Source organism: Homalodisca vitripennis, unplaced genomic scaffold (genome assembly GCF_021130785.1).
Source record: "Homalodisca vitripennis isolate AUS2020 unplaced genomic scaffold, UT_GWSS_2.1 ScUCBcl_13330;HRSCAF=23516, whole genome shotgun sequence".
Taxonomy (NCBI): Eukaryota; Metazoa; Arthropoda; class Insecta; order Hemiptera; family Cicadellidae; genus Homalodisca; species Homalodisca vitripennis.
This window is the reverse complement of record NW_025789454.1, coordinates 19,741-44,234: the sequence shown is the minus strand read 5'-3', so window position 1 is coordinate 44,234 and position 24,494 is coordinate 19,741. Positions and strand designations below refer to the sequence as shown.

Here is a 24,494-nt window from a genome sequence, read left to right as displayed (position 1 = left end):
AACTAATGTCATAATTCACCCTGTAAAAATTTGGGCAAGCAAAGAGTAGTTAGCTGCGTATTTTGTTGGGTTGCGTTTGCTTTATGGGGTTATGGCTACTAATAAAATGTAACAGAAAAAATCTTTGAACAGCCCCATTTTGTACTGGATCAAATTTTTTTGAGTGCGGTTTTGCGGCATTAAACTCTGCTAGATAAGCCCTTTTTTAAAATGATGTCATATTGACCTATGTCCTATTTGGGATTTCCTTTGACCCCTTGGGGGACGCCCCCCATATATTACAGAAAATGTAGTTCCTTCAAAAAGTATATTTTTGGGTGTGTATTGATGTACCAAAATCTTGTTTTTTTATCTTTTATCGTTCAGAAAATATTTTACCCGTGCAGGACTTTTGTACACCTGTACTAATATACTTCTTATTTACTTAAATTGTAAAAGAAATGACTTATCGTATGTAAAATGATTAATTGGCTATTAAATAAATACTATTGTTATGGAAAAAAATAGCCCACTGTACGGTGTTTAATTTTTTTGTGCATAAAGTAGTGTGTTTATATTTGAAAAAGTAAGTATACAATTTCAATTGCGTAAAAGAAATAAGAACTATTTTTTTTTTCCTTTTACTATGTTGATTTTATTTATCTGTATAGATCACTCAAAGTTTTACATACCAAACTCAGTTCAGTTAGGGACTCTAGGATGCCCAAGAGCGTTATTAAGTGATGGTCAGTACGGGAAAGTGGTGCGGTTATACTGTGCGTAGTATTATGATGGTAATAATCATTAACGAAATATCCGGTGTTCCACCACCATCGACCCTTCCCTCGACTTCAACTTTTATTAATTTTAAAAAGTGCAACCTCAATTTCACTGTTCACGTTTAAAGCAGTTTCTAAGGATGGTCAGCTAAGGAAGTTTGCAGAGTTTTGTATGAGCTGATATTACTGAAAGGTACATAATTCATAACGCAAATCCGGGGGGACAACCCCCTTCGACCCTTAATTACGCCAACAAATTTAAAATATTTCAGATGCAAATTTTAAAAACCTAAAATGCACATGTTACATGGACCCAAATTTTTTTTCCCCCCCCCACAAAAAATTCCCCCCACACCCCAAACCCCCCCCCCCCCGTAAAATTTTTATATCAGTATCGTATAATAATTTCTATTTATTTAAAAACGATTTTTTTTTTTAAAATATCGTGGTAAGTTTAACAATACACTTTCCCAAAAAGAAAAAATTAAAATATATGTGTGTTTTGAGTGTGTGTGTGTGTGTGTTTTGTTACGTTTTTTAAAAAAATTAAATCGTTACCATTAAATATATTAATTTTAAAAAAAAATAAATTTTTGGTTTCAACGCCCGCCTATCGCACAGTCCCATTGTTCTTATGAGGGGTCCTTGAATTTTTTTACCAACTGTATTTAAAAAAAAAAAGAGACACTAATATGTTTGATAATGCACTTTTTGAAAAACAGATTTACATAATTTTTTATTTTTTTCTTCAGGGAGCCAGTTTAGAAACCTTATGCCGGAAGGATGTTGCTCGTATCTTCCCAATCTTAACTCAAAAGTTCTGAGATTTACAATACATTGTAGCGCTGTTTGAATGACCGAACTGAACCCTTTGGGTTTTAAAACAAAAGTGTACGTAGTTTCAAGTATATAAAAAAAATGGTATTTTAGTATTTTAAACACATGAATGTTTACACAACTCTCTAAAGCTTTAGTTGGCTTAAATTTGATAGCTCTCTTCTGTAAGACAAATAGTCTGTAGAAGTCACTTTTGAACAGCCCCCCAAATAAATACCATAGGATAAATTGTGGGTGTTTTTGTAATATTTGTTGAAAAGTAATCGGCAAACCCCCTCCAAAATGTAGATATTAAGTGATGTCTCGCACAAAAAACTGCCCCACATGGGGTTTCCCCCAAATCTTCTCCCCTATCGAGGTGTATTCCCAGGAGTTCGTAAAAGTCAACATCATCCCGGCCATCTCGGCCCTCATCACAGCATTTCTGTAATTTTCAAATTTTTGTTTAAAAGTATGGGTTATGCATTTGTTATTTTGTAAACTGTGTTTCAATTGGATTTTGTTGCTTTGAAGAAGGTTCGTGCATCTGCGTTTGGATATGTGCCTTTATTAATCTTTGAATTCAGTGTTTACGTCACCAGGAACAAAACTGGTCCCAGGAAGATCCCAGGGACCCCATATTAGGACGATTGTACGTGACAATGGGGTTTTCTGCTTCGATGCTCCCCCCTCAACAACCCCGTATCTCGAGCCCCCATCAAAATATTATAAATGCCCCCCTAGAAAATTGTCCGCAAAACCACCCATGCCTCAGCGCTATGAACGGCGTGTCTGTTCCCACGTATCGCCGACAGCCGCACTCAACTCATTTTAAACGTCACGGAAACCTCTCCCGCTACACCTCCAGAATAGACATAATCTACAGACTCACCTTATCCTCACATAACGCGAACAGCATACCACACGATAGAGGATGATCTACTCTCTCTATATCAAACAATCCCAAACTAGCACATTAAAAATTGATCTTCTTGATAATATACTCACTAATATACACAGATCCGTTATGTATACGTCGAAACCAACTTAATAGCATGGACATCACAACACCACCGAAATACGTGCTATCATCAAGACGCAATACAGTGAACCTACGCTCACCTCATAAAACACAGAACACCTCATACTTGTTCCGCTCCATCCAATCGGCCACTCGTGCAAACAGAGCTCCACAGAGATCTTACACCAACCGCGCATAGATCGTTGAATAGAAAATGCATCTCTCGACCAGTCCTACATCGCCTAATTACACCACACACACTACTTACGCATAAACTATAAACTACACATTCTCTGATTCGTCGTGAACCCCTCTAACCCTCACGCGTGAGTAAATCGCTCGCGCGCAAGACACTCGATACTTACTCCAACCGTAAAGTACATAGCTCAGTACAACATATCCACAGGACCTCCAACCACCAACTCTCAGACATCACGTTTACAGATTAATCCACCCAAGAGCTAGAACAGACCGCAACACATCGCAGAGAGATTCTCAACATACACACGATTATATATAATCCGTCCGTATGCATCATCGCTACTCAAGAGGAGACACAACTTACTCTCATGAAGATTGATCCGAAATAAACTATTTAGCTTTTCTACGATCCCGACTCAACATAGACCAAGAAAAAACAATACCATAAATATATTCCACAAGAAAATATAAAGAAGACAATAGAGTCATAACTCAAGATGTCTACTCAGAGAGTTCAGTAGAGCGTCGCGCGCTATAGCAGTCTTGATGTGATACAGATGAGATAGCAATAATAAATACTCAGCTACATACTGGCTGGTGTATAGTAACAGTGATAAAATCGTATCGTGTCACACAAGAATAAGATGTCAGATATAACTACTTTCTACTTCTATCTCAGCAGAGGCACAACGAAACAGTTCCACCGATCTCATAAGACGTCACATCACAATACACATTCGTCTCAACTACTCCTATCCCCGCTTTCACAGAACCAGGTCCTCTGGCCAACACGTTAAGATCACCGACAACAGTGATCTTCGCACGTAGACTGCAGACACTCCCACCGTCTCCATAGGGCAGACAAGATAAACAATAGCTCGTTGACAAGACAGACAGAAGTTAGAGAGCTCTCATATCCTCCAACCCACGTCTCGTTACTCATCCCGCCATCCTATAAGAACTCACAGAAATCCCGTGAATTCTACCCAACCCATCGTCAAAGAATTCCAGCCGTAATAGTACCTGCGTAAAAAAATTTAAAAACCTGTGCTCATGAACATGGATTTTATAAAAGTGTTTAAATAATAGTTTCAAAGCATACATTGTTTTATATTTCATCACTGACCCAGTTCTTAGAGTAAAAGTTAGATTATTAATCTACCTCACGCTGACACCATTTGCGCTGTCGCCACTCCTTTACACCTACTACCGTACGTACTCAGCTCTGTGTTACCTCAAATATGGCTATCTATGTTAATATCAAATGACGCAGATTGCTTACCACATCATTCCTCGCTTCAATACAATGTCGTCCAAAACACACACGATATACCGCATTAGGAAGCGCCTCAAAGTTATATATTTACTTTACGCGAGATGAAACACATAATATTTTACCATTTTTAAGAAATTACGAAGTGTTTCCAAGAAACGATTCCTATATTTTTTTAATATAAACTTCCTTGTATTTCAATGAATATTTTTTTTAATCTTTTTTAAATTTGCCGAAATCGTACAGCTTGTTCTCGAACATAGCGTTTAAAAAAACATATTTAGCGATTTATTTTTATTAAGTTTTTAAGATTAAAAGCGTTCATTCTAAGTCCTCTTCATTAAAATAATTTCCTGTAAGACACTGTTCTCTAAAGCATAAAGGTCTATCGTATAGAATAGTGCTGTTTAAATGATTAATCATTTACTGTGACACATCGAGGTCTATCCACCATCAGCCCACAGAGTGGTCACTGTACAACTAACGCTCACCAATTTTGACGAGTAAACAACGAGAACATAAGGCGTTACTATACTCTTAACCGAGACGATTCATGAACTCCAGTAAGCTCCCTCAGACGCATATGGAAGAACTTCCTTGTCTCACACTCTGGAGAACAGCCGGGTCCTCCCCATGCGGTCATAAATTTGTGATGTGACGATATTCCTCCCTCAGAGACCCAAATAACTAAGGGTATTATATTTAGCTGAACATTTCGTCTTTCTTCAATTTGTATGTGAGTTTCCTAGGTTCTAACTATGGGGGAAAATCACGTTCTCTCAATACAAAAATGACCGTAATATCAATTATTTAACTGAGGGATATTCATTCAAGAGGAAAAGCACTGGTTGGTCTGAAGTTATCTTTTATCATCAATCTTTAAGTTCCGACTCCGCGAATTCCTTTCGCAGCGAAGACTTATTAAGCGTTCTTATCTTATTACTTCCCGGTTTTCTGAAATGTACACAAAACGGACGTTATCCTCCAGCTCGACGGTGTTTTAATTTTTAACATTGCAGCCATTGTTACCTGTTAATGCGCTAGATGTTGTATAGTAACTGGGCTTTTAAACATTAAATTTTAAGTTGCCTTTACTACAATTTATCATCAATGTTATATAATAGCAGTATTTGTTCAATATATTTTCAAATGTACATTAAATATAACTAATTTCGCTCGCTTTATTTGGTGTAAAACTCGTGGGTTTTTTGTTACGTTACTATATAACCCACATAACGTTACAATGTTTGTAACTAAGACACAACTAACAGTGTAAAGGTAATAGCTTTTTGAATTGCCACAGTTTTTATTGACTAATCAAAATTTCGTTTTTTAACGGATAATTTGAATACAATGGAACTGAGAAAACGGCCATTGTAGATCGTCGTAGGAGGCAAGTCTAGTGTTATACTCGTATATTGGTGGACGCAGGTTGCTTTTTGTATTGAAATATTCGGAAACAAAAGGACCCGAGAAAACACCGCCCGTAATAGATCGGTAGGAGGCAAGTCTAATGTTTTACTGTATTAGGGTGGACCAGCTGGTGTGCGTCTAGTGTTTACTCGTTTATTGGTGGGCAGCAGGGTGTGCGTCTGGCATTGGATATTGGATAACAAAAGGAACTGAGAAAAAACACCGCAATGTTGCATCGTGTAGAAGTCAAGTCTAGTGTTTTACCCACATATTGGTGGACAGCAGGTTTGCGTTTTGTATTGGATATTGGAAAAAAAAGGAAACTGAGAAACGCCGCTGGCAGTAGATTGTGTATGATGCAAGTCTAGTGTTTTATTCGTATTTTAAGTGGACAGCTGGTTTTGCCTCTAGGCTTTACTCGTATATTGGTGGGCAGCGGGTGTAGTCTTGTATTGGTTATTAGAAAAAAAAGGACCTAAAGAAACGCCGCTGGCAGTAATAGCGTAGGAGGCAAGTCTTGTGTTTTTTTCGTATTATGGTGGACGCTGGTGTGCGTCCAGTGCTTTATGATATTGGGGGCAGCAGGTGTGCGTCTGGTATTGGATATTGGAAACAAAGGACCTCAGAAACGCCGCCGGCAGTAGATTTGTGTATAATGCAATTTCCAGTGTTTTATATTGTGTGGACCACAAGGTTGTGCGTCTGGTATTGGGAATTGGAAACCCAAAGGACCTGGGGAAACGCCGCCGGTTTTTATATTGGTGGGGACAGCGGTTGCTTTTGTATTGGAAATTGGAAAAAAAGGACCTGAGAAACCGCCGCTGGCAGTAGATAGCGTAGGAGGCAAAGTTTTGTGTTTTTTTCGTATTTTGGTGGACAGCTGGTGTGGTCTAGTGCTTTACTCGTATTTTTTGGGGGGGCAGCAGGTTGTGCTTTTGGTATTGGATATTGGAAAAAAAAGGACCTGAGAAACGCCCCCCGGTTTTTTATTGGGGGGAAAAACCCCGGGGTTGCGTCTTGTATTGGATATCTGGAAACAAAGGACCTGAGAAACCGCCGCTGGCAGAAATTTGGGTGGGGAGGCAAGTTTGTTTTTTTATCGTTTTATGGTGGAGCTGGTGTGCGTCTAGTGCCAGTACCTGTATATTGGTGGACAGCAGGTTTGCGTCCGTATTGGATATTGGAAACAAAGGACCTGAGAAACGACCGCTGGCAGTAGATTGTGTATGATGCAAGTCTAGTGTTTTATTCGTATTATGGTGGACAGCTGGTGTGCGTCTATGCTTTACTCGTATATTGGTGGCGCAGCAGGTGTACGTCTTGTAGTGGATATTAGAAACAAAGGACCTGAAATACGCCGCTGGCAGTAGATAGCGTAGATGCAAGTCGGGTGTTTTTTTTTTCGTATTTATGGTGGACAGCTGGTGTCGGCCTAGTGGCTTTAACCTCCGTAATATTTGTGGGCAGCAGGTGTGCGTCCTGGTATTGGAGATTGGAAACATAGGACTCTCAGAAACGCCGCCGCCGCAGTAGATTGTGTATAATGCAAGTTCAGTGTTTTATTATTGGTGGACAGCCAGGTGTGCGTCCTGTATTGGATAGTGGAAACAAAGGACCTCAGAAACGCCGCCGGCTTTTAATATTGGTAGGACAGTCAGGGTTTGCGTCTTATGTATTGGATACTTGGAAACAAAGAACCTGAACAACGCCGCTGGCAGTAGATAGCGTAGGAGGCAAGTCATGTGTTTGTTTTCGTATTAAGGTAGACAGCTGGTGTGGCGTCTAGTGCATTACTCGTATAATTGGTGGGCAGCAGGTGTGCATCTGGTATTGGATATTGGAATCAAAGGACCTGAGAAACCCGCCGGCAGTAGATTGTGTATGACGCAAGTCCAGTGTTTTTATATATTGGTGGACAGCAAGTGTGCGTCCTATTTTTGGGATATTGGAAACAAAGGACCTGACAAATCCTACCCGCTCTTTATATGTACAAATATGTGTTGTCTGGCCATATTTTAAACCTTCTAAAATAAAAACTGTACTGTTTATATATGAAGAATTAATATGTATAATTCAGTTTTCGCTGCAATACCTTAAAAAATCCTGGCATAAGAATTTGCTTGATAATGGTAATGAAGCAAATTGCTGTAGGACAACTTTTTATTAATTGATATTTACAATATAAATGGTAAACATTGACAATTATTTATTTTACCAGGGGAATTCCACAAAAACGGTGACATCGAAACTTTTTATTATTTTTATATCTAAACACTCGTAATAATTTTGGGTTTAAAAGCTGTCACGTATTTTAACGTATAAAGTACTTATTGATGTATCTCTCAGAATTTACTGATCAGAAGTTTTACCTTCTTTTATTCGTTATGTTTTTAGTAAAAACATGTTAATTGTAATTTGATAACATCTTATGAAACATAAAGTATACTTTGCAACACGAGGAAAAACCTCCTTCTTAACAAAAACCTGTTTAACGTTTTACATCAAGATTAACAAAATTAATTTTCAGTGTTACGTTTTTTTTTTTTTAGTTGGCTAAATTACCCTAGATTTGTATCCGGGGGAAAGGGGTTTATGTTCCTTAATTTTAATTTTTGAATGTTTATATTTATTCATTTATGATTAAAATTTAATAACAACGTTAAAATTACTTTGATAATGTGTAGTTTTTATTATTGTGATAATAAACGTAACAATAAAGGGACTAAGAAAAATAGTCCTTCCTGTTCAAAAACAAATAGGTATATTTTGTAAACTTATTAATATTCATTATTTTCTCATGGGATTTATATACATACTCCATATCTAGAAAAATCGTTATATATATTATATAAAAGAAAATAGGCATTACAAAAAGTTTAGGAATAGATAAAAGCTTTCCATAAACAGTTTTATTTTTGTTTCTCTAGGTACATAACAAAACTACAAACCCATGCCAATACTGAAACTAAATTGACGTAGTCTATGTAAGCTGGCCCAAATGAAACTTAGCCGAGGAAATTTATTATTATCAATTTTTTTTACCAAGTTTAAAGTTGTTTTGGGGTTTTTTGGAGACGTTATTGTTTCCACAGGGCCACGTTAAAGGTAATATATAACTATGAATGTGAAGGGGGTTTAGTTTTGTTGGCTCCGGCGTTCAGTTTTCGTTATGGCTACCACAACCCATAGATAATTTCTAGTCCCGCGCAAACTGATTGGTCTGCTGGTATTGTACATAGCGCTTGAGTGAGGCCTAGCGACACTAGTGCTTTCTGATGGTGTCGTCACGAATTAGTGTTGTGCTCGTGGCTAACAGTTCCTAAAGATATATCCTTTAGTTTTAAGGGTGCAACCACTAGGGGAAATTGCAATAGGCTGATTTTTTATATAAATCTAAACTAATAGTAATTATATTTATGTTAAATTAGATTCAAGCTTTCCCCTGTTTTAGGTTATTAAAATATTATACTGTTATTCGAAAAATAAAGTTAACCGGATAAATAGATTTGTTTTTTTGGGTAAAAATGGTGACAATTCTTCTATTTGGTAATAGTAGACGTGATAAATCAAGCTAAAGTTGTCAAACCCCTTTGCGGTTGAATAAGTTATTAATTATCTTGAAAAAGTTTTTATTTTAATTTATTCGCTCACATGTATGTACACGATATTTTTCAACAACTTCCAGTTGTTACCCAATAGATAAGTGGATTTAATGTAGCTTCCGGACGAGGAAAAAACTTCAAAGCACCAATCACATTGTTGGTTGTTTGTAAACCGATAAGCAAAGCTGCTCACTGGAACTGCATGTGGGTTCTTGGATAAAACAAACCACTTTTCTTCTTTAAAAGTTTATTCCCGTAACTTACCTATATCCACGTTTAATCCCTTTTTAAAGGGTTTTAATATAAAATATGCTGCTCGATTATGAAAACCTAATGGATAATTTTAATAAACATTTTAGCTTACTGCCTGCGAACTGTTAAAAGGGGCCCCCAATGTGTAATCATAAATTTTTAAATTAAAAAATGTATTATTTAAACACAGATTAATACCGGGGGATTCTGATTTAAAAGGGTGCAAGTTTTTCAGGGTTGATAGAGGGTGTGTTGATAGAAGCAATCTTTGTCCAAACACCATTGGGGGTTGTTAACTTTCATTTCCGAGATAATTTGAGAATTTTGTCGAAAACCCCCCCACCCCCCCTCTTTTTAGGCAACAAGTTGTGTTTCTCTTTGAGATTCTGCCTAAAAATCGCAAACCCTCAGACTCTTTAACGAGACAGCTCCGATGTGACGAAGAGCTTCTCTTTGTATTGACACAAATGGAAAAGTTTGAAAATTTAACTGTAAATAATAAATTTTGTCTAAATTCAATGTTCACATTGTGTGGTTATTTTAATGTGTTATTACGAAGAAATAAAGTTTTTTCTTCGGGGGAGCACTTTTCGTTTTTTTTTACAAATCTCAACCAGAACTTTTACGGTTTTCGTGTACAATGAAGCGTTCCCCAATCTTCTCATTTTTCTCGGGAAACAGCATAAATTGATTTGTAATATTATTGCACTTCTTCATGTGTGTATTACAAAAATAAGTTTTATTTCACCACACTCTAATCAACCCTAACAAATGCGCATCTTTTATAGGAATCAATCCTATATAAACCAATACAATTACCTAAAGCTGTGTCATCGAAACTGTTATTACTGTACATCTAAACATTAATAGTAATTTTAGTCCTCTCATTTTTACACTTTACAAACACGTTTTAATGAAATAATTTTACAAAGGCCTCTGTGGTATATGGTTATGAAAGTAAGAGATTCCCGGGTAACGGGTTTTGTGAACAAAACGGTTTTTATTACTTGACTGGTGAGTTCCCACTGCACAGTTCCTTGGTTATACTTTTTGCTTGGCTCTATCTTCTAAAAATTACTTCGAGGGTTAATCTTTATTTATCACTGCATTAAAGAGAATAAGTTGTTTTAACAGTTTATCTTGTTGTACAACCTGTGCAATAAAGGAATTAAAATTATAGAGAAATATACTAAATATATTTTTATATAAAATTGTTAACGCCTCTTTGTCCTACCCATAATGGGCATATGAATATCCTATAGATATGTTTAAGGGAACGTACAGGATGTATAGAGCAAAATTCATTGCTACTATTATTGTAAGGCTCAAACAATTTATTTTTGCATTTCATCTATTTTCTGCGCAATAATGCCAATAGTTTAAAAATCCAGGAATAACTATTGGCTAACAAAAAGGGTTGTTCGATATATTAAAACTGAACATTTAAAAAAAATGTATTGATGTACATAACATACCATCTTGGTACGAATTCTTCACTTGATTGTAGTACTCATAGTTATATAAATTCAATTCAAGACCACACAACTGGGTCAAACTAGTAAACATAAAGTTGGACGGGCCAGTCAAGCGACAAGTAGAAACACTCGTCATCTGCAAGGCATCCTGGAGACAAAACTTGGCAACAACTAAACTGAAACGGTCTGCTCTGGAATTTGGTATGTGTGTGTGTGTGTGTGTTTTGTGGGTGGGGGGTTGTGTGTTGTGTGGTGGTTGCTCAATTTGGTCAGTTAAATCTGCGGTTTTAGCTATTAGTGTGTTTAAAATCTAGCTTTCTCGCTAATATCATTTATTTATTTTTACAGGGCTATTTTATTAAAAATAAACCAAAACGGGAATACGTGAAATTAAAAACACATTTATTTATATTTACTCTTAACGGAAAGGAAATGAATACCATAATTATTTTTTTTAATTTCTGGGAGGTGTCATGATTCATAGATACAACATTTTACTAGCATGAGTAACGGAACATGAATAACGGAAAAAACAAAATTCCATATCATAATTGTCTGCAGGCATCAAGAATTTAAAATTTGCCACCATTTTCCTTTTTCTGAATTGATGTTTTTATCGAAGGAAATGCCTATTCCATTGTTCTACAAAGTGCCATTTGGATCGTAAGTCTGACCTGGGGACCGGTTGTGTTGGACGGTGTATTGGGTTCTAAGGAATGACATTTTCCCATATGGTATATTCTCTAATGTAGACTTGTGCCCTAGAAAGTAATGAAGATTTTTACCTACAGCGGATAAGATCTGAAGAATTTATGAAAAATTAAAATTAGAACGATTCACTTTGATTTACAGGAGATATGAAAAAAATCCTTAGTCAAATCATAAATAAATTTTAATTCCAGAGATTGACATATGGTAGCTTAGTAGAACGTAATCATGCGCTGCGATAATAATGCACATAGGAATGCACATTGATAATAGCGACAACAAATATAGGTTCCAAGTACTGTATTTTAAACCACCCCGGCTTGGCTGTTTCCGTATAATTTTCCCAAAACCGATAAGTGAGTGGATCTCCATCAGATCATATAACTTCCATTCGATTCCTTAGATGCCAGTTCCCTCGCCGCAACTCAGTCAACGCGGTCCGTCTGTCATCGTCAGCCTGCGATTTTCTTGAATGCGTTCTACCTCGTTTTGAACCTTCAGTATAACAATGAGCCGTTAGGCTTACATTTGCCCATCACAACCGTACCTGGCTATAGTCATGTATTGTGTTGTGTGTGAAGCCCATGCTCGGAAGCCGAATAGAGTGTACAGAAGTTGTGCTAGCGTCTCCTCTCCCCCCCGTATATCTTACCCCAACCCGAGCCTCGTTCATCCGGGTTATGACATAATGTTCGACTCTCTGAGATTTGTTACGTTTGCAATAAATGTTCAGACAATGAATGTAGTTCACGTGAGTAGGTGCTTAGGAGTGTGTTTTTGATAAGCTGTTTTAGTTTCAAGGTAGGGGATGTTTATTTAACTTACTTCTGTTTGTAGAACTCTGGTATGTAAGAATGTATAACTCAGGATAATAATACAAACAAGAAATTAAATACTGAACTGAGACTACTTTACCATCATAGAATTTATACACAATCAGTGTCTGTTTAATTTGGTGTGGCTAAGAAAAGAAGTCTAAACCAACCTACATCTGTGTGTCATCTAATTTGTGTTGTCTGTGATGGTGTGACAGTGCTATAGATTGCAGGCATAGCGCAGAGATAGTTTGAGTGTAGGAAGTATGAGTTAAGTGCCTCTTCATCTCGCTGCTCGCACACGCTCGCAGGCAGCTCTCGCTAGGGGCTCCTACATACGTACGCATCCCCGGTCCACTGCCTAATCCTCGGCCGGAAGGGGCGTGAAGCTCTGATCCAGCCTATCAGTAAAAAAATAGGCAGGGGTGGCTCATACCTTGGTTGAGGATTAGAACCAGTTGACACATGCGCTCTCCTCTCTCTGTGTGCAGGGGATCCGGTCCCCTCTACCACAATGCGCACGCGTGGATCTCAAACACTAACCTCAGATAGTGTGTACCCTCTGCGTGGTTGTAATTCGCGATGGGTGGTGGTGCTACGTTAATCAGCAAAATGAATATTGTCCGCCCAATGTTTATCTGCTAGAAAGTAAGTCTCCTTTGTCTAATGTTCGCTCCAGCCTGTCAGTAATCTTGAGAGAAGTTACTATGAATATATAGAAACGTCATTGACCGCGATACTGCTTATATGATGTCGTATAGTATGACATATGTCACAACATTCGAGGTTGGTATGCTACAAACACAACGAATGTTATAGTATCCATGAGTACTCTTTAATCTAGAGTAAGGCTTCGTTGAGATGTAATGTAATCTACTGAATTCCCTTGATTAACTATATCTTACCTATGTAATCGTTCGCATCGCGTCGCGCACAGTGAATGAGAGTGCAGATGTCTCATTTGTGAATGCTGAAGCGGACGCGATCAATTGGTGGAAGAGTGTTTGGGTATGGCAAGGGGCGTTAGTGTTTGTTAATGTCAAACCCGCTCTGTAAATACTCTTTGAAATCATGTTGAACCTTGTAACCCTTGTACTCCACCCCATTCCTAACCCACCCAATCCCCCCCCCCCCCCCCCCTCCCCACCCCCCCCACCCTCCCCCCCACCCACATAAACACCCCCTCCCACCCACTTCCTTCCCCCCATCCACACCACACCCCAAACACCCCCACACCCACACCCCACCTTCCCCCCCACCATCCACCCCCCACAATACACCACACCCCACCCCCCCCACCCACCCCTCCCCCCCCCCCCCCCACCACCCCCACTCCAACATAAACTAAAATACACCAATACCCCCACATCCCCACCCCCTTTACATAAATCTACCATATACCCCAATCCTCCCCCCCCCCCCCCCCCCCCCCCCCCCCCCCCCCCCCCCCCCCCCCCCCCCCCCCCCCCCCCCCCCCCCCCCCCCCCAAACCCGCCTCACCCCCCCCCCACCCCCCCCCCACGTTCGCGCTCCGCCGCTCCCAAAATGCCCTCACCTTTGCACCCCCCCCCACCTCCCCCCCCCCCCCCTATTCTCAATCCTTTCCATAATGTACGACCGAGTACAACTAACTGTCTCGCCTCCCTGCTGCCTCTCTGCCTCCAATAAACTCCCCCCCTCCGCCCCTACAACTACAAGCACACACACTCCACATTGGGTCCCTGCAATATTTACAAATTTATGATTAAACCATTGTTCCATACAAAGAACTATCCGTATTTAAATTTGTATGAATCGGCAGTTTTACTCCCGTTAGAAAGATAAGAGATGTTGTTAATTTCCTTTACTCAGAACGTATCCTATCACTTACCATTTACTGCAGCATAGTTTTGTTCAGTTTGTGGACATTGAACTGAATTCGTATATATGATTCCACATTCGACTGTTAGAAATTACTGTGATTGAATTAGTAATTAAGATTTTAATTACTGACTTTTCATAGAGACACTAATTTTTATATTACGACTTGTGCTACAAGGTAATCATTAGAGATTTTTTGATGTATCATTTGTCGTACTGTAGATCCTTTATTACAGTGTGATCTGACAACTCTCAAAACTAGCTGTTATCTACATTGCGACGTGACACACTGGAGAGAAACACAGATAACAATAGAAATTCCATCCAGGAACATTGTCTGTAAACTTCGTCATCCGAGTAAAACGAAGACATCTCTCTATGACTGTTGGTGACTTATTTTTCCTGTTTTTCTTATCAAAAACGAGATGCCAAGTATCAGTTCCACTTTACCAAGTCTGTAACGGCCCAAACAGTCCCAATAACGGTATTGGATGGCAAAGCATGTAAATTGCATGTAGACTTAACAAACGCTAGTTTTATTGGCAATCTATTTCACGAAAATATAATTTTCGAGTAATCCGTTCTTCTGCACCTCATAGCTCCGAGTTGTATAGAGCTGATCTCTATGGCGCGAGAGTGTCTTTCAGAAAGATAGACTTCCGAGATAGATATATAACTATAAAAAGACAAACTGTTCGTGACAGCTTTTTACCTCTAGCTTACAGCTAGGTTTACTACCATTGGCGAAATGTTATTAGACCATAGCTCGGTCTGCGCCGTGTGATTATCCTCTTGTTTGACCTCCATTGATCTTATCGTAGTGATCACTCTGACATGCCCCATGGTACGCCTATAAATGGACACGTGCGTAACTCTGGTCTCAACTCAGCGATTCTCGCTTTAGCTACCACGCTTGAACGCGATCGCCAAGCGAGCTACTACAGCGATCTCGAAATAAGTTGATTTTTTGTATCTGTTTTTATATCATTATAATCAGTTGATTGTACGACTATCATAGTGTGAACACCATGGAATAGCGAAAGACTAGCTCGCAGTGTGCAGGATTTCTAAGCAAAGAGCGGTTGTGTGGGTAGTGGTAAAGCCGTCGTTATCAAGGAGACAGTAGAGTGTCGACAAGATGAGAAGGCCCGTGAAATATAGTCTAACTGACCCGTAGACCTTCCCACCGCCAATATAGCTGACTAGGAGTAGGACCGACTTGAACCTGCTCCATATTTCCAAGGAAATCAATGTGTACGGCCTGTGCTCAAGCCTAGGCCATCACTCGTGATAGTGAACCACAAATATGCTACGAAAACTAGCTCTGTTATACTCAAAAGCCTCCTGTGGCACGTCCTGCCTATATCATACTCCCAATCATCGTGATCCCTCTCTCCCTAAACAACTTTAAATTTCATCATTTTAATATTTCTACCGTCATCCTACAAAAATGTCTTTGTTCACGCCTCCCACTATACCAGAGCCCACAATTCGGCACATGTTCTATCGTGGATCAAATCATCACTAAGCTGCTAGTTAGCGTAAAGCAAACATTTAAATGCTCGATTTCAGGCATTGTGCCTCCAAACACTTCTATTCATTTCTCTCAACGTCCTCCTCCCCCTACCCGCTCTACATTTAGCCGTGTGCACCACCGACAGTTTTTATTATAATGTCAAGTTCAGTCAAATTCGTCACCTTTATAAGATGAATTCAATGCACCTTTTTAAAAACTCTGTATAGACCTAATTCTCATGCCCTGTTATTTTCAGTGTGTATTCACAATGCATGTTGTCTCACCACATCATTTGTAATTAAATCGCGTCTCGCTCTTCTCGCTAGATTCCTAGCATCCTCTTTGCCCTCTCCCGCCGCGTGGACTCTTCTCATCAGAATGTTGTATGATAGAACGGCTGCATACATCTCACGACACCACACCAATACGACATCTACACATATGTATATCAGATTGCCCCCCCAACTATATATTACATGTGTTTACGTAAAGATAGATGTGAGACCTTCAATATTAATGATTATTGTCCCCCTTATCCATCCTTGTCAGTACACACATAGTTGTCTATCTCATAGTGTGTATAATATGCGACATGAGTTTTTCACTGAGGTGTAGAACTCTGCCATATACGCTTGTAAGTAAGTAACATATGCTCACCAACCCGCAGATCATAGCAATACATTGAAAGTTAGATGAGGCATGGGTCGCAATTAGAGTTATTCGAGGTTGGGCACGAAAACCCCCTCTGTTAGCACACCCCCCACCCCGAGATACTGCATATAGACAGTGCACTACATGTTCTCGTGGGATGGAAGGGTTTTTACATAGACCTGCTACTTCCGTCGGCCCACCTATAGACACACATAACTACGCCATCTGTAATTCCACAACATACCAACAATGTCTCAATTCTATGTGAGCTTCAACCGCACATTTCGAGTTGATCTGTGAATCATAGCTACACGCGCAATATAATTTCGTAGCGACTGTCATAGTTAAGAAACAGATCATAGGAGTAAAATTTTTCATCGCTTCTAAGTTGTTGGAGATCACTCTTGGTCTTGACTGTCTGCTATGTCAAGAGCCGCGACTTTCTATCAGCCTTCAGTGGATCAACAACGCTCTAATATGTCAACTCATTGTTAACATAACAGTGAATACTGTCACCACCGCCTACTGACAATATAACCTATTTTATAACCCAGTCTTTTTTTATATCACTGCACGAATTAAGGTTTCAACAAAAGAGAATTTAACTATTATCCAATTAGCGATGGATTACTCGAAAATATATTCGTAACATTTTGACTACAAGTTATCGATATATTTTCCATTGTGCTCCAATCGTATGATCGAAAGTTAACTGAGTGCACTAAGAGCAGCTTTTGAGCAACTAATTTTGCTCTCGCGCCAATACTACACCAGTGGGCCAGCAACAAATTTGTTTCGTGACATTTAACAATTGAGTCTGTCACAGCCTATAATAGTATTATTCAATCGTATGTATTACATGCATGTAGTAATAAGAGTTGTTGAAAACTGTGGTCTTGCGAACATGTAGCAACTCAGTGTACATATTTAGTAGAGTTCTACATTATGTAGATTGTCACGCGCAGATTGTACGCATTGAGTTTTCTCTAATAAAAACTAATGTCACTGAACAAAACTCAACTCTTTAATCGAGAAACCGCTAAATTATACCCGAATAGAACTTTTTGCCGATGATATAGATAGATTCTAAAGCACTTGTGTGTTGTATCGTCGAACGGTGCATACATCCTGATATTACTGGACTTGTTTACTCTTATGGACATATTTTTACTGTGTACATTATCGGTAGAATAAAATAATGAATTTGCACGGTAGTAATCTCCTCCTTCAATCATGGAAAATGCCCCATGGAGCTAACATGTTCGACAATGGTATGGGACACGCCACACTCCTAGAGATTGACATTTCAAACCCATGACTATGAATTGCAATCTATGATAACGAAACCTCCCACTAGTTTAAGCAACAATGTATTGCTATGTATAGTGTGTTGTGGACAAGTGAAATCGAAAAAAAGTTAAGATATTAGTGTAGCTTTATGGGTCAATTCTTCAGTAGTGGAGAAATGTGTGGATGCACCATACAAACACACGAGAGAGATGAAGTTGACAGAACTGAGGAAAAGCTTCTGAGACCCATAGACAAGATGTCGGCGTGATATCAGATCTTCTTGAAAGTGAATTCCGAGTGTCTGCAGACTCAATCTCGCCACAACGAAGGACTGATACGCCCGCACTCTTGTGGCCGCGTAAGTGCAAGAGCACTCACTCACTTTACTACGTCAGTGGCACCACGTGCACTCGACATCTATCGATCATCGCGCGATAGCGAAACAGCACATACAACCACAGATAACTACACCCCCCATGTCCCCACGGTACCGTCGCCACTACCCCACGCCTTGGAATTAGATATAACGTGAAATCTAGACGCAATCTTGTCATATGTCCACACACCCCCTCAGACCACCCACACCCCCCACTCCCCAACCCACACATCGCTCAGCACACACACCATCTCCTGACTCCCCCCGCCCCCACCCTGTGTCCTCTATCTCTCCCCTCCCTCCACACATATCCTCCGCTGTCGCTATACCCATCTAAAGAGATCCAACCGCTATCATCGAGCCCTTCCTTGTCACTGATAGCCCCACCCTCTTTCCTCAGGCTTATCCCACAGTACCTCCTATGTACGAAGAATTTGAAAAAAGTAAAATATCTATCTTAACCATAATTCTTCGTTTTTTTTGCTTAAACAATACGAAAGAGACTTATTGATGCCTTCCCTTAATCCCTAGCTCATCCACTTAATCAGATTCGCCGTCTCGTTTTGACGATGGCACGGATATTGCGTTTAAAGGGAAACAGCGACGCGCCTTTTCCGACCTATATATCTTGACATCACGGCTCGCAGTCACGTAATACAACCTCGAGAATCAGTAACACTACGTTTCGAGAATCTAACAATCCTAATATCTTCTTTTATGTAAAATAATTAAACCAAACATATAACTACAAACTAGTTTTTTAAAATAAACAAATCAATACCTTCTGCTTTTGATATTAGGAGGAGGATTATACCATCTCATTGCTTTTACCTATAGGGGTATACCAGTAAAATTGTTATGGAAGGAACAACCAGTTTCGGTAACCTTATTTACCAAAATGTTCAGTATCCTTGATCCTCAATATGGGTTTTAGATTAACGTTTAAATATTGTTTTCCAGTGCATTAGATGGGTTTATTTCTTCCAATTGTGCAATCTAAAATGTAACTTAGATAGATAACTTTTGCTTTTGCAATATGCAACAACAGCTACTGATCAAGCACTGAATCAAACATTGAATATTTTCTAAAATTTTAATGTAAACAAATATTTCTGCCACTGGTGAACTCGAGCAGAAAGTGCCAACAAGCTGTTTTAGTGTCAGTTAACTTTCGATTACGCTGTGTCAATGATTATTATAATAATTTTACAAAATTACACTAAAATATTCTGAGAAAACACTTTCAATGTTTGCTCACATTTTAAACCCTTTTCATTGGACTTCTGCAAATATTAACGAAATTTTCGTATTAAAGCTGTGTGTATTGAGTTTACAAATAATCCGGAAATTAATTACATCCTCGCAAGTTTGCAAGATTTAAGCCCTATGATTTTTTTTTCGTTGGGGTATTGTGGGTGGATTCAACAGAATCCTCACAACGTCAAAAATAAAAAACCTGTAGCTTATTGTGTTGCCCCTCTGATGTTAGAAGGGGTAAAGGCCTATTCTTTGTGCCCTTAATTAAGGGCCCTAATGAACGCTTTTTCCCCCCGATACTAAAAAGGGGCATCTGTTTACGGTCGCGCCATGGTTGTTTATCACCGAAAAGAGCCTTCTCCTTGCTCCCAGTCTCTCACAGTCCAGTATTAATGTGTTTTGCAGTCTCTTCAGACTTATTGCAGAGTCCTACACTCCGAGTCCTCATTTCGTAAACCTAGAGTGTTTAGGTGTTTCCTGAAGTGGCCGTGTCCCAGTGATCAAGGCAAATCACTTGCTTAACCTGATCCCTGCCCCAGCCCCATCAGCCATCTGGTGAAGCCGGAGCTAGGAATCAGCAAGCAGTCTTTTGCCGAGTGGCTTGTCCTTGGTGACTCTGCCACCGCAAGCGTGTGAGTCTTCCTGGACCATTTGTTTTATACTTTGGTAAGCAGCTGACTTGCTTATACTACAACTCGGTTCTGGACCGGTGTATGGCATGCTTGCTCCGCTTTTGGCAAGCCTGTCGGAGCATTCGTTGCCACCTATGCCTGTGTGGCCCGGTACCCAACCAAGACGTACAAAGTTGCGTGATCCAAGCTTGCAGGAGAGTGTTGAAGCACTCCCACACAAGCTTGGATGAAATGCTGTTGGAGTCAAGAGCTTTAAGAGCTGCTGACTGTCTGACATTAATGCAGATGTTCTTTCCTTGGTACCCTCTGGTGAGGCCTAGGTTGGCACAGGCCAGGGTACCATAGATTTCGGCTTGAAATATGGAGCAGTTCCGTCCCCAACTGCAGCAAAGGGCAGTTCTAGGGGATTGACTAAACACTCCACATCCAGTTCTGCCCTTAATAAGCGAGCCATCCGTGTACCAGACAAAGCTCCTTTCTTTATTGTTGGGATGTTATCTTGCGATTTCCACTCATCTCTGGAGTAGAAGTCAACAGAGAATGGCTTATTTAGTTCACCTTCAAGAGACAAAGCTAAACCTGATTGTACCAGTTTAACGTGTCCATTATACGTACCAATGCAGTCATTTGCAGCGCGGTCGCTCTGAAACATTTTGCCATATAAACAAGCTTCTATTTATGTCACACCAAGCGTCGCATAACAGGCTTCGTTCAGGTTGTTTGGAAAGATTCAATTACAAATTTCAAAAAAGTTTCAACAATGCTATATTGTGTTAGTACTGTTTGCCACGTGTTAAAATGTCATATCATTGTAGTCGGATTGTTTTAAAAATCTATTAATGCTACTACTATTATAAATCTATTTAAAATACTGTATAAAGGAAAAGAAATGATCAAACAAAAAATTCTCTTGTTCAAAGCTGTGTGTTTCTTCTTTTAATAAAAATATTTTTATGAAAAGTCTGTTAAAAATCTAAAAAATAATCTATTAATCTAACATTTGAATTATATATATTTTTTAGTTCAAATTCTTGTAAATGAAATATCTGCTGCAGTCAATAAATATAAACGAAAAAGGAAATTACAAACATCTCTAAAATTCAATAAAAACTCTGATTCATACATATTATCGGAAGTTCTTGGTTGTAACAATTATTAATATAATTGCTTATTCAGGGACCCAATGTTGGCGGTGTAGTAAACGAAGTTTGATTGTAGCATTGCACAGGACTAACAAGGTTTGACAGCGGTCTAACATTAGTTAAAGAGATTGTACAACTTTGAGCAAGTTAACCACCAACGTCGGGCAAGTGGACAAGTTACTCGACATCAGACCGTGACTTAATGGTGATACTAATCTGATTCATACATATCATCGGGAGAGTACTTAGTTGTTGTAATTACTATTAATATAGTTGTTTATTCAGGGGCCCCAATGTTGGCGGTGTAATAGTAACATAGTTTGATTGAAATTGTAGCATTTCCCAGACTAACAAGGTTTGACAGCGGTCAACATTAGTCAAAGAGATTGTACAACTTTGGACAAGTAACCACCAATCTCGGGCAAGTGGACAAGTTACTCGACATCAGACCGTGACTTAATGGTGATACTAATCTGATTCATACATATCATCGGGATTACTTAGTTGTAACTACTATTAATATAATTGTTTATTCAGGGACCCAATGTTGGCGGTGTAGTAAACGAAGTTTGATTGTAGCATTGCACAGGACTAACAAGGTTTGACAGCGGGTCTACATTAGACAAAGAGATTGTACAACTTGGGACAAGTTAAACCACCAACCTCGGGGAAACCCAGCAGGGATCACTTCTGGCTGGTTTATATACCTTCTAGTTGAACCCACCACTGGGCACAGCAAAAACCGATGTGTCACTTGGTTCTCTAACCTCACCAAGGGTATGCCACCCCTGCCCTATTTTTACTGGAGAGGCTAGGTTCAGAGCTGGCCTCCCCTTCTTCCAGGAGGACATGACCTTGAGATGTAGTGCCCTAATTCTTCCTCACGGATCTCGATAGAAGGCGGCTTCTACTCCCTACTCTTACCCATCCTGAATATCCTGTCCCACTCCAGAAGCAGCGCAAAGGTTCTTACAGGACTAAGTGCAATTTATAAGCTTCTTGTCCCTAAGACAACAAAAAAAAAGAAACCTCGGGCAAGTGGCCAAGTTATTTAATATCAGACAGACCGTGAATTTAAAGGTGATACTAATTTTATAAAATATATATGCAAATTTACTCTTTGCTTCCAAAATGGGCTACAAATCAGTATATGATTAATTATTATACATATATACGTACTTATATATATATATATATATATATATATATATATATATATATATATATATATATATAAAAGAAAACAGCATATGGTTCTAGTCGTTAGCCAATCACAAGGTAAGGTGAAGGTGTGAATTTTGAGTTTACTCTTGATAATTTGCGCTCTCAATGCGTTTATATGTTGGTCCTCCGAGCCAGGATCTCTTCATTTTAATCCTTATTGCAATCTCTCAAACTGAACATTTTGGCTTCCGGCCCGGATCTCATTCTCTCTCTGATATTAAAACACTAATGTCTTTCAGAATATCTTATGAATTATTTTCATACATAGACTTTCAATTTTGAATTAAACTTGTACAAAATATATATTTATACATAAACAAAAACGTGTCTGATAAAGTTGAATGTCTATCCGTGCGGTAGTGGACATTTTAATGTTGAAGTTTAGCAATGTAATACAAGGTTTTTACACCTGAACATAAAAAATAATTATAACGTTTATATTAAAGCATGTAATCAATAAACTTATCTCAGCAGCCAAGATTGACCCTGCTGACAGGTACTTATTTTTTTTCTAAAGTACTTATTTTTATAACTACTTTTTGATAAGCACCAGCTGTCCGATGTGACGAGAATTTGCTACTCTCCCACGACGAATTAGCTATTCTCAACGACCCTTATATTACACCATCTTTTGAATTCATTGATTACACTTACTATACTTTATACATAGTTAAGTGGTGTTAAAATGTTTATTTCCCTTTACAATTGTGTTGATAAAGCGATGATAATCATATTAATAGGCTTAACAACGTCACGGACATTAGAGTACTTTAAATATTGAAGAACAAATGCACGTGTCAAACAGCCAAAGGGGCGTGTGTCAAGTTCGGACAGTGGTCAAAACAGTAATCAGATGGGTCAATCAATTATTGCTAAGTGCTGTTATAAAGCGACAGAGGGATAATGCAGTTACGTAGGCCTAATGCATGTTCCAACACAATGTCACATTTAAGCGCATTACTGTCGAAGGATAATTTGAAATAATAAACGGGTTTTCGGACATTTTCAACTGTTGTATGTAAGAAACACTGAAATATTGTGTTTTGGCATATTGGTGGCTGTGCTCTTTTCGCGTGTCAAAACATGACACATAACGTTAATTATACATGAAGATTAGCAAGGATACAAGATCTACTTTCCCAGGAGAACATTTATGGTCTGCCCATTATTAGAGAATTCTTTGAAATAAAAATTGAGCTTTCAAACAGCTAAAACAAACCCCCTGGTGCATATGGCAAATAGGCCTGTATTCTATTATGGGTTTTTTGTTAGTTACTGTCCTGATTTTTAATGTCGAAAGAAAGTAATATATTTTATTTTTGACGAGCAACGTTTCTCTTATCAATATGTCTTTTGCTGTTTATCGAAGTTTTTTGTTATTTATCTTTTGGTACCTGCCAACTTTATTAGATGTCTTTGACTTGCTGATAAGTACTCAAAGTACTCAGGTAGTGTTTCATCTTTTGTATGATGAAAAAACTACGCTAATGTATTGCAATGTTGAAACCTTCACTAATAAATTTTACTAATACAAAGCTATCTTCGGTTTTGACTTTGAAGAAAAGTACTCAAGTAGTCTACCATATTTTATAAAATAAAAAATACTAATTTGTTTTAACCATTGTTATGAAACTTTCGGGAAAATAAAGAAATTTGATAATGCATTAACCTTGGTTTCTTATAGTGCATGCAGCTTACAAACTTGAGATATATTACAAGTTGAGACATTAAGTAATAATATTTTGAGTACGAATATTTTGTATTTGATGGCCGTTAGTAATAAAACATCTTATAGTTATTTTCGATGGTAACTATGAAATTAACTGTTGTAAATATTGGTTTGTATGCAAAATAATTTTATTAACAGAACGATAACCCCTTCAACAATTGTTTAAAAACATACAAGAGAAACTTAAATTCTCATAATAATATCATCTCTCCAGTTGTTTAAAGCTGAGGTTGGTAGTAACCAAATGTTGTGGAACACCGATAAAGATAACTTCCCCACCTCACCGGAAGTGAGCCATCAGACCTGCTGAAGTGGTCACCGTCTGTTATGGCCAGCATCGTTGTACACCGCTGCTTAACACTTCCGCTGTCGGTAAACATATTAAGGAGAGCCATCTGGCTCAGTTTTAATGTTCATTCTCACATCGTTTCCTGCATGTTATCAGTGTTTAATGCTTACAGTTTAAGAGTTTACGGACAGCAA

General features: G+C 38.7%; 1 protein-coding gene across 1 annotated transcript in view; it reads left to right on the top strand.

Moving 5' to 3' along the window:
* Positions 1-1,893: 1,893 nt before the first annotated feature.
* LOC124375105 (vegetative cell wall protein gp1-like) overlaps positions 1,894-24,494 on the top strand; it is a 36,576-nt gene continuing 13,975 nt past the window's right edge. Inside the window, exon 1 of the mRNA XM_046833216.1 lies at positions 1,894-2,021. Coding sequence (XP_046689172.1) covers positions 1,894-2,021 — 128 coding nt within the window. The remainder of the gene's footprint in view (positions 2,022-24,494) is intronic.